Genomic DNA, 11526 nt, shown 5'->3' with positions numbered 1-11526 from the left:
ATGGGGACTTGCTTCTGGCGCACAAGAATTGACTGAAGAGAAGGTGAGTGATAGTTGGAGTATAACTCCACCACCCAAGAAAGATTAGCTTCATGCGGTCTCCGATTGAGAAATCCCCACTGCCGTCGCTCGATGAGGGGTACCACAAACTGAACAAGGTGCTCCGGAGGAACGAGGAGATGTTCAGAATGGTAATTCCTTTCAACCAAAATAGGGAACATAAGCTCACAAAAGCGATTGGTGAACCTTGCGGAGTCCTTCGCAGGGTTGCCCTTCTTTTCCTCATCAATATGAATGAACCTTTTCACCCTCTTAGAGGGAGGCTTAAATTTTGGTGTAGGGCACGCCTTGGTAGTTGTTCTTTGAGGTGCCTTCTTTGTAGGTGGCTTTTTCAAAGGAGTAAAGCATCTTGTAGACATGACAGCTGCAACATGAAAGCAAGACAATAATATAATCATAGAGGCATATCACTAGCATGAGATGCAAGAGTGAGAGGAGCATGCAAGTGTAAAGCATGAGAAGAATGGGCTCAAGCATCAATAACAACAATAAGTAACACATGCAAGAAAGGTATTAAACATAAGAAAACCATTCACCTAGTCTAACCCCAAGACAATGAAGCATGCAAATGGAATAAAGTAGAGTTAGAGAAAGTGGAATTACAAATCTTGCAATATGGCACAAAGAAGCAAGTCATAAGTAATGACCGCATAGATGGTAAAGATTAAGCACAACAGGCTCAATGCACATGAAGAAAAGCAAGTGTAATGAGAAAGAGGCACTAAGTTGAAAGCATAATATCAAACTATTTTTAGGGCACCCTACCAATTTGAAAAATTTTTTTTGTGTTAATCTTGCTTGAAGAATTTATTCTAGAACATGGTTTTTGAGCTAAGAATACAAGCATGTGAGTTTTGAGCCCAATTGCGTGGTTACATCATATAACCACTTATTTTCATTCTTGTGTGTATTATTCTCTTTCTATGATTGTAATCTTTGATTTGTTTGATTCTTTATGTCCATTATTCCATGTATACATGCATTTATATGATTGAGGCCATCATTTCATTTAGCTCACTTACCCAAATAGCCTATCTTTCATCAACTATTGTTAGGCAATTTTGAGCCTATTTAATCCCTTTTGTTCTTAATTTTAGCACATCACTACCCCTAAGTGAAAAACAATAAATGTCCCTTAATTTATATCTTTGATTAGCTTAGACTGGTGAGGGTGTATATCGTTTGGGTATCAAAAACTTGGGACATTATTTGAGGTAAAAGTGTATTTTGTACTTTTGTTGAAAATTATGGGATTGGGTACGTGCTTATGCATTAAATATGTAAAACCATATGCATTGATATGTTTGTATGTACTTAGTTGAAAAAAAATGTGTGAAAAAAATGTAGAAAAGAAATATAAAAATAAAAGAAAGAAAAAAAATACATATATAGAAAAAGAAAAGCAATAAAGAGGGGACAAAAATGCCCCAAAGTAAAGTAACAATAACAATGTATATGGAATGTGAATTAAAGAGAATGCATGAGTATGTAAAAAAGTGGGAATCATGGGTAGCTAGGTATGTATTAGAATTGTATAGGTTGTTATATGTGTTTGGTGAGAGCTTAGGTTAATCAAAGATTCAAATTTCAAGCTCACTTGACCATATGCATCCTTACCTTTACCCTAGCCCCATTACAACCTATGAATAAGACCTCATGATAAATGTGTGCATGCATTGAATAATTATTGATTGTTAGATGAAAAAAAAATCATGGAAAACATGATTAGAAGAGAATTGAGTGAATCAACTCTATATACTTGGGCGACTAGAGCGGATACACTTCCGGTGAGGGTTCGATGCTCAATTCCTTGTTCTCGGCTTTCATGAGCTTTCTTCTTGCAAGTCTATTTGAACTTCAGTTTGATATTTGAATGGTAGAGTTGTGAGTCGTCATATGACCTTAGTCCCACATGTTCATATATGTTCTTGGAGATTGATTCATTTTTAACCAAGTAGGTAGAATCACTTTGCATTTAGTTGCATTCATATAGATAGGTGCATATAGTTTCTTTGCATTGAATAAATATTCATACCCCTTTTCTTGTCCATCTTTATTCTTAGCATGAGGACATGCTTAGTTTAAGTGTGGGGAGGTTTTATAAAATCCAATTTTGTGGTTTAACTTGTGCTTAATTTAGGAGATTTTATCAACTTTTCTCACATTTATTCAATGAAATAGCCTGGTTTTGTAATTCTCCCTAAATTTCTGCTTAAGCGTGAAAACATGATTTTTAGGCCTTAAAATAGCTAAATTTAATTTACTTTAATTCCATTTGATGCCTTGATATGTTTGTTAACTGATTTTAAGATTAGAAGGCAAAGATTGGGTTCAAGAAATGCAGAAAAAGCATGCAAAAATGGAGAACGCATGAAGAAATGAAGGAATTGCTAAGCTGTCAATCCTAACCTCTTCGTACTAAATCGATCATAACTTGAGCTACAGAGATCCAAATAAGGCAATTCTAGTTGCGTTGGAAAGCTAACATCCGGGGCTTCAAAAGATATTCATTCTACCATAGTTGCCTTGCAGTTAGGTGATGCACACGCATCGCCCATGCATCCGCATTGCAGGATAAGCGTGGGCCATTTTGAGCAACTCGTGGCCAGCAATTTCTAGGTCATTTTGGGCCCAATTCAACTCATTTTTGATGTTATTGAACCCAAGGATTGAAGGGGGAATGAACTAAGTAGTCATAGTAGAGTTTTGACCATGTATTAGTTAGTTTCTAGAGAGAGAAACTCTCTCTTCTCTCTAGAATTAGGTTAGATGTATATTAGGTTGATTTCTCTTCAGATCTAGGTTTAATTCATGATTTGATTTACTTTTCCTTTATCAATTTCTTGCTTATTACCTTTACCTTCCATGTTTAGTATTTTACTCCTTGTATTTTTTTACTTTGTTGTTGATTCACTTTTGTTCCTTTTATTTTCCTTTAATGCAATTTATGTTTGATCTCGTTTATTGTTTAATTGCTTTGTTGTTGTTAATTCCTTACAATTGGTAGTTGTAGATTTATATTTCTTGCAATTTTATTTTGTTTTTCTTTTGTGCCTTCCAAGTGTTTAACAGAATGCTTGGAAGGATATTAGAGTAAATTTTTGTACTCTTGGCTTGGGATGGTAACTTAGGAGAACTTGAGTTGTTAATGCCCAAGTGCTTGATAAATGGTGTCCATTGACACTAGCTTTCACTAAGTCAATTAGTGAGGTGGCTAGGACTTATGGATTAGGATTAATGTAACCCATTTGACTTTCCTTCACTTGTTAGAGGATGACTTAATGGGATGATCCTTACAATTATCATGTTGTGGTTAGTGACAAGGATAAAGATCCTTAACCATCAACCCTTGCCAAGACCTTTTTATTATTTGAGTTTTATTTACTTTCTTATCATTTACATTTCTTGTCTATTATTCAAAACTCCAAAATATACGATCCCATAACCAATAACATGAACACTTCCCTGCAATTCCTTCAGAGACGACCCGAGGTTTGAATACTTCGGTTATTTTTATTGGGGTTTGTACTTGTGACAAACAAACAAATTTTTTATTGAGGATTGTTTGTTGGTTTAGAAACTATACTTACAATGAGAATTTATTGTGAAAATCTATACCGACACAATTTTTCTCGCATCAAAATGCCATCTCTCTAGAATTAGGTTATATTAGATTCAAATCTCTTCTTAGATCTAGATTTTAATTCTTGTTTTCATCTATTTTTCCTTTCAATTTCTTGTTGCTACATCTTTACTCTTTTAGTTCCTTTTGTTAATTTTTTATTCTAGTCATTTTTATGTTCATGCACTTTTGTTTCCTTTAATTTCCATTTAATGCAATTTATCTTTTATGTTTCTTCTTATTTAATTGATTTGTTATTATTTCCTTGCTTGAGTAGTTGTAGATTTACATTTCTTGCAATTTTATCTTACTTTCCTTTTATGCCTTCCAAGTGTTTGATAAAATGCTTGGTTGGGTTTTAGTGTAGATTTTTCTCCTCTTGGCTTGGGTTGAGTAATTGGAGACTCTTGAGTTATCAAACTCTTTTGTTGATTGATAATTGGAAGTTGCTCGTTGACTAGAATGCCACTAAAGCTAGTCTTTCCTTAGGATTTGACTAGGACTTGTGGACTCAAGTTGATTTTATCCACTTGACTTTATTTCATAGTTAGAGGTTAACTAAGTGGAGCAATGGACAATTCTTGTCACAATTGATGCTGATAATGAGGATAGGACTTCTAATTCTCATTCCTTGCCAAGAGCTTTCTTAGTATTTAGCTTATTTCTTTTGCTATTTACATTTCTTGCCCTTTATTACAAAAACCCTAAAACATTCCTTCATAGCTAATAATAAAGTACTTCATTGTAATTCCTAAGGAGAATGACCCGGGATTAATACTCAAGGTTATTTTATTGGGGTTGAACTAGTGACAACCATATTAAATTTGATGTGAGGATTCATTGTTGGTTTAGAACTATACTTGCAATGAGAATTTATTGTGAAATTCTATACCGAAAAGTTTCTTCTCATCAGGCACACTTCCAACACAATTCTCGCACAACTCTTAGGTTTTTGTACCAGGAGTTGTGGAGGTGCAATCGACGCGTATGCGTCGCCCACGCTTGCGCATCGGGAGACCTTTTTTTTTCTTGTTTTTTCATACACATGAGGAAGGGAAATGATATACAATCTTGGCAGTCATGTAAATTACTAGTTCAAGAACACTCAAAACTCCATGAAATACTCAAGATTAAGAATTTCATCAACATTCCAATTCATCCAAACCAAGATCAATGAAATCCTCATGAGCATCTTAACAAAAATCAAAGAAAACCAAGCATACTTAAACAAACTCACAAAATCAAGTAATCACAAAATTCACAAAGACTCTAAAGACTATATGCAAGAAACTTATGTACAATGGAAGATCATACCATGGTGGGGTGTCTCCCACCTAGCACTTTTCTTTAACGTTCTTAAGTTGGACGGGCATGAGCTCAGATTTCTTCGCCTTTGGGTGCATCCTCAAGAACGAACACCTCAACCTCTTTGTTGCTTTTCATCTTCTCTTCATGATAAAGCTTCAGACGGTGACCATTAACTTTGAAAATTGTGAGGCTTGAAGGGTGACTCAAGTGAAAGACCCCATATGGCTCACCTTTCTCCACCTTATAAAGTCCTTCCCACCTTGATCTTAACTTGCCTGGCATCAATCTCAACCTTGAGTTATAGAGGAGGACTAGATCCCCAGCTCTAAACTCTCTTTTCTTGATATTTTTATCATGCACTGCCTTCATCCTCTCTTTGTAAAGCCTTAAATTCTCATAAGCTTCCAATCGAAGACACTCCAACTCTACCAACTGTAACTTCCTTTCAATTCCGCCCCCCCCCCCCCCAAATCCTGAGTTGCATTCTTTTACGACTCAATAAGCCTTGTGTTTCACCTCCACCGGGAGATGGCAAGCCTTCCGATAGACTAATCGGAATGGACTCATACCAATTGGTGTCTTATAAGTCGTCCGATAAGCCCATAGTGCATCTCCGAGCTTAGAACCCCAATCCCTCCTATGGGGCTTCACAATCTTCTCCAATATGCGCTTGATTTCCCGGTTAAAAACTTCGGCTTGGCCATTTGTTTAGGGGTGGTAGGCCATAGCCACCTTGTGAAGGATGCCATACTTCTTCATCAAACCTGTCATCCTCTTGTTACAAAAATTAGAGCCTTGATCACTCACGATTGCTCGTGGTGATCCAAAGCGACAAATGATGTTATTCTGAACAAAAGAGAGAACCACATTAGCATCATCAATACGGGTGGGAATCGCTTTCACCCACTTGGAAACATAATCAACAGCTAGCAAGATATATAGGAAACCATTAGAGTTTGGAAAAGGACCCATGAAGTCAATACCCCAAACATAAAAAATTTCACAAAACAACATGGTTTGTTGGGGTATCTCATCCCTCTTGGAAATATTTCCAAACCTTAGGCATTAGGGGCAAGAGTTACAAAAGAGGGAGGCATCTTTAAAGAGTGTAGGCCACCAAAATCTGCAGTCTAAGATCTTTCTAGCAGTTCTTTGAGGACCAAAGTGGCCACCATCCTCAGAAGAGTGGCAAGCCTCCAAGATAGACTGAAACTTGGATTGTGGAATACACCTTCTAATTATTTGGTCAGCGCCACATCTCCACAAATAGGGGTCATGCCATATATAATATTTAGATTCACTTTTGAGCTTGTCCCTTTGATGTTTAGAGAAATTGGGAGGAAAGGTGCGACCAACCAAGTAATTAGCAATGGGTGCATACCAAGGGATCACCTCAAGGGGAAATGCATCATTGATAGGAGTGAGGTCACCCTTTGTGTGCTCTAGGCGACTCAAGTGATCTATCACCAAATTTTGGGAACCACTCCTATCTTTGATCTCTAAATCAAACTCTTGCAAAAGTAATATCCATCAGATTAACCTTGGTTTCGATTCTTTCTTGGCCAATAAATACTTCAACGACGCTTGGTCTGAATATACTACCACTTTAGATCCAAGTAAATAGGCTTGGAATTTATCCAAGGCAAAAACAATTGCTAGCAATTCCTTCTCAGTGGTAGTGTAGTTAGACTGTGTACCATCTAGAGTCTTAGAGGCATAGGCAATGAAATAAGAATCTTTACCTTCGCGCTGAGCTAGCGCCGCTCCTACCACATAGTTAGATGCATCACACATGATCTCGAATGGCCTACTCCAGTCAGGCCCTCTCACAATAGGAGTTTGGCTCAAGGCAATCTTCAGCTGGTCAAATGCCTCCATGCAATCTTCTCTCAAATCAAATTCCACATCCTTTTGCAACAACTGAAAGAGGGGTAGTGCCACTTTACTAAAGTCCTTGATGAACTGCCGGTAGAAACCTACATGACCAAGAAAAGCACAAACTTTTCTCACAGAAGAGGGGTAAGGTAAACCAGAAATAACATCGACCTTTGTCGGATCAACAGAAATACCATCATTAGAGACTATGTGACCTAAAATAATACTTTGTTTCACCATAAAGTGACATTTTTCAAAGTTAAGCACAAGGTTTGATTTAGTACACCTCTCTAACACTTTTGCAAGATTATCCAAACAAAGATCAAAGGAGTCTCCATAAACACTAACATCGTCCATAAAAACCTCCATACAATGCTCAAGAAGATCCGCAAATATACTCATCATACACCTTTGGAACGTAGCTGGTGCATTACACAAGCCAAAGGGCATTCTTTTGTAGGCATATGTTCCAAAGGGGCATGTGAAATTGGTTTTCTCTTGGTCTTCTGGAGCAATATGGATTCGGAAGTAACCAGAAAAGCCATCTAAGAAACAGTAATGAGATTTACCGAACAAGCGATCAAGCATCTGATCGATGAATGGTAATGAAAAATGGTCCTTCCTAGTAGCCAGATTCAAGCGCCTATAGTCGATACAGACCCTCCATGAGTTTTATACCCTTGTGGCTATAAGCTCCCCACTCTCATTCTTGACTGTGGTGACACCAGACTTTTTCAAAACCACTTGCACGGGGCTTACCCACTCACTATCTGAAATCGGGTAGATAATATCGGCCTCTAGCAATCGGGTCACCTCTTTCTTCAAAACCTCTAGAATGGTAGGATTTAGACGCCTTTGAGGTTGCCAAATAGGCTTGGCTCCTTCTTCTAGGAAAATGCAGTGTTCATAAACTTGAGGGCTTATGCCAACTATGTCCGCCAAACTCCACCCAATAGCCCTCTTGTTTCTTTTCAAGATAAGAAGCAATTTCTCCTATTGATGGGAGGTAAGCTCCTTTGCAATGATCACCGGTAGCTTTTGATTCTCTTCAAAAAAGGCATATTTTTGATGGGGTGGAAGTGGTTTCAAATCTACACTTTGTTCATGGCTTGGCACTTGATCATCCGGCAACACCGGAGGTGGTAAGGTATCTTCCTCACATTCATGGGGGCTCCCCACACTTGGACTTTGAATCATACTCTTCTCCTCAAAACCATTATGGTGGACTTTGGCCACAACATTATCAATCATATCACACCGGAAGATGGAATGGTCCTCCGGTGGATGTCTCATGGCTTCATCAAGATTAAAACTCACTACTCTTTCATCGATCTCAAAAGAGTAGGTACCCGAAAAAGCATCCAATTTAAACCGGGAGGTCTTCAAAAATGGCCTCCCAAGCAAGATAGATGATGTTCTTCCAAAGTCACTAGGGGGCATCTCAAGAATATGGAAATCAATCGGAAAGACCAACCCCTTTATACTCACTATAACGTCTTCCCTAATGCGAACCACCGAAATTATACACTTATCCGCCAAAACAAACCGGGCCGCCGACCATTTTAACGGTGGAAGTTTCAATGTTTCATAGACAGATAAAGACATAATGCTAACACAAGCACCTAGATCACACATGCAATCAACAAATTGTACACCATCCATAGTGCAAGTGACTAAACATGGGCCGGGATCACCACATTTCTCCAGTATATCACCCATCAAAGTAGAAATTGAGCTTCCCAGTGGAAGAGTTTCTAAATCATGAATCTTCTCCTTGTTTATGCACAAATCCTTTAGAAACTTAGCATTTGGCAAATAGCATCAAAAAGAGGAATAGTTGCCTCAACCTTTTTGAATATCTCCACCATCTTGGGATCTAGCTCCACTTGCTTTTTAGTCTTCCTTGCCAATGTGGGAAATAGAATTGGAGTAGCTTCTTGCAAGATATTTCCATCCTTAGGGATTCCATCTCTTGGTTGAGCAACTACTTTTTCAACTACCTCTTGGGTCTCATCCTCCTCTTCGATTTCTTCTACCTCATCTGCATCCTCATCTTGAGTGACTTCTCTTGGGCTTAACTCATCGGGACTCCTCTCTTACAATTTGGTGCTGGACCTCAAGGTGATGGCATTGATGCCACCCTTGGAGTTGGGTAATGATTGAGAGGGTAATGCACTAGAGCTTGAGGGTTGAGTAGTGGAGGTAGAGGATGGTTCCATACAGGCTAGTAGAGCTTGGATGGTAGAGGTAAGACCGTTGATGCTAGAGTTAAGCAAAGCTTGAAACTCTTTTTGTCCTTGGAGAATAGAACGGAGTGCTTCATCTTGTTTGGAGGAAGAAGGGGGTAAGTGATTTGGGGTACTTGTGGTTGGTTGAGTTGAGGTGCTTGCCTTTGGTAAGGTGGTTAGTAGGTTTAACAGGTTTTTCCTTGGTTTTGGTGTTGGTATAGAGGGTTTTGTTGGTACCGGTTTTGTTAGTGGTTGTTATTCCACCTTTTATTCCCACCATTGTCCCTTCCTCCTTGATTGTAGTTGTCCATCCATCCTTGGTTGGAATTCTCTTGCCAACCTTGATTGTAGTTACCTCCTTGATTATAGTTGCCTCCTTGTTGGTGATACCCTTGGTTTGGGCGGTTGTAATAGGCTTTATTAGCCGCCAAGGTATTGTCCTTTTGGAGACTTAGGCATTCATCGGTATAATGGGAGTAGCAAGAGCAAATTCTGCACACTCTTTGAGGGACCAACTATTGACATTGTTGTTGTTGAGAAGGTGGAGGTTGTTGTTGATTGAGTTGGAGTTGCTTGAGAATATTGGTCATCTCTCCCAAGGTCTTGGTAAGGGCAACGGTCTCACCACTAGAAGAAACTTCATTTATGGCTCTTGGATGATTGTTTCTTTGTCTAGCGTGTTGGGTGGACTCGGCCAAATCGGTGATAAGTTTTCATGCTTCCTTCACCGTTCTATACTTTGTCAAAGAACCATTACTTGAAGCATCCAAGAGGATCTTGTCTTGAGGTTTCATTCCTTGACAAAAGTAACTAATCAACACTAGAATGTCAATCATGTGTTGAGGGCATGAGTCAAGAAGCTTCCAAAAACGTTCCCAATACTCATAGAGAGTTTTCAATTCACCTTGGACAATGCATGAAATTTCCTTCCTTAACCTATCTGTCACCTCTGGAGGAAAGAATTTGTCTAAAACTCCCTTCTAAGCAAATCTCAATCGCCAACAATCTCATCAGGCAAAGTGTAGAACCACTCTTTAGCTCTTCCCTCAAGAGAGAATGGAAAAGCAAATAACCAAATAGCAACCTCATCGGAACCATCCCGCCTAGTTGTTGAACATACACCTTGAAAGTCTTTATGGTGTCTAATAGGATCTTGAGCGTAGAGTCCATGGAACTTGGGTAGAAGATTAATCAAGGCGGTCTTGAGCTCAAAATTAGCATTCAACTCCGGATGACGCACTTGAAGTGGTTGAAGAACAAAGTCCGGAGCACCCGCCTCTTTAAGAGTGACTCTTCTTGGAGCGGCCATAGTATCGGTACCTAAATCAATGGAAGAAGTATTAGTAGTATCAATGGATGAGTAGATAGTTCCTTCTTCAAATGACACTTCGGATTCAACCTCGGATATGGTTGGTGAATTGGTAGGAACCCTTTCACCACCTCCAAAGGATAACCGTCGCCGAGCTTACCTAATATGGAGTAAAGTCCTCTCAATTTCGGGATCAAATGTAGCTAAGCTCGGGTCCGATAATGAACGCGTCATTCAATGAAAGAAGCATAGAGCTCATGACAACAAAATTAACTAAACAAAGATTAATCCTAACTAACAGTTAAACTAGCAAACAATCAAGGAAAATGCAAGTATTCACATATCAACATATTCACACTAACCAACAACATGGCACACATATGCAAACTCCCCGGCAACGGCGCCAAAATTTAATGTGAGATATTTGTCGGTCTAAAATTTCTCAATGAAATCTCGTTGCAAGTATAGTTCTAAACCAACAAGCTATCCCGCATCAAATTTAGAAAGTGTGTCACCACAATTCAAAATCAATAACTGGGAGTAGATTCCTGGGTCGTTCTCCCTAGGAGTTGCCCTAAGATGCACAGCATTTGTTAGGAGTTATCTTTGTATTTTGGAGTTGAACACAAGAAAATTAAATGAACCTAAGTTAACAACAATAAGCAACTAACAATTGGACTAAGGAAACCAAGAAATTAAAGTAACAAGGGTGAATGACAATCAATCAATATAAAATCCTTGGCTAGGGGTGAGAATTGAAATTTCTATCATCATTGCCTCCATCAATTGTGACAATAAATGGTTATTTCTCCACTTAGTTAACCTCTAACTATGAAGAAAAGACAAGTGGAGATAATCAACTTGAGTCCACAAGTCCTAGTCAAATCCCAGGGAAAGACTAGATTTAGTGGCATTCAAGTTAACTAGTGATGACAAGTCATCTTAGCCCATTTTAGCTAGTCTTTTTCTTTAGTTTACATTAGAATTATGCACTTTCTTGAGCTACAAGCAAGCTACTTGAGTAGATTTTCATGTTTCCCTTGATTGAACCAACCATATGTGAATTCATGCCATTTCATGAGGTTTTGAGCTATAATTGTTGCATATTGTGGAAGATTGAATAC

General features: G+C 38.5%; 1 protein-coding gene across 1 annotated transcript; it reads right to left on the bottom strand.

The window, feature by feature from the left end:
- Positions 1–7858: 7858 nt before the first annotated feature.
- LOC112757137 (uncharacterized) lies at positions 7859–8584 on the bottom strand. The gene has a single exon (XM_025805740.1). It carries the CDS (start codon positions 8582–8584, stop codon positions 7859–7861), a length of 726 nt encoding a protein of 241 aa, XP_025661525.1.
- Positions 8585–11526: the final 2942 nt, after the last annotated feature.

The sequence above is a fragment of the Arachis hypogaea genome, chromosome 16 (assembly GCF_003086295.3).
Source record: "Arachis hypogaea cultivar Tifrunner chromosome 16, arahy.Tifrunner.gnm2.J5K5, whole genome shotgun sequence".
NCBI classification, from domain to species: domain Eukaryota; kingdom Viridiplantae; phylum Streptophyta; class Magnoliopsida; order Fabales; family Fabaceae; genus Arachis; species Arachis hypogaea.
This window is presented reverse-complemented; position numbering and strand designations above follow the sequence as displayed.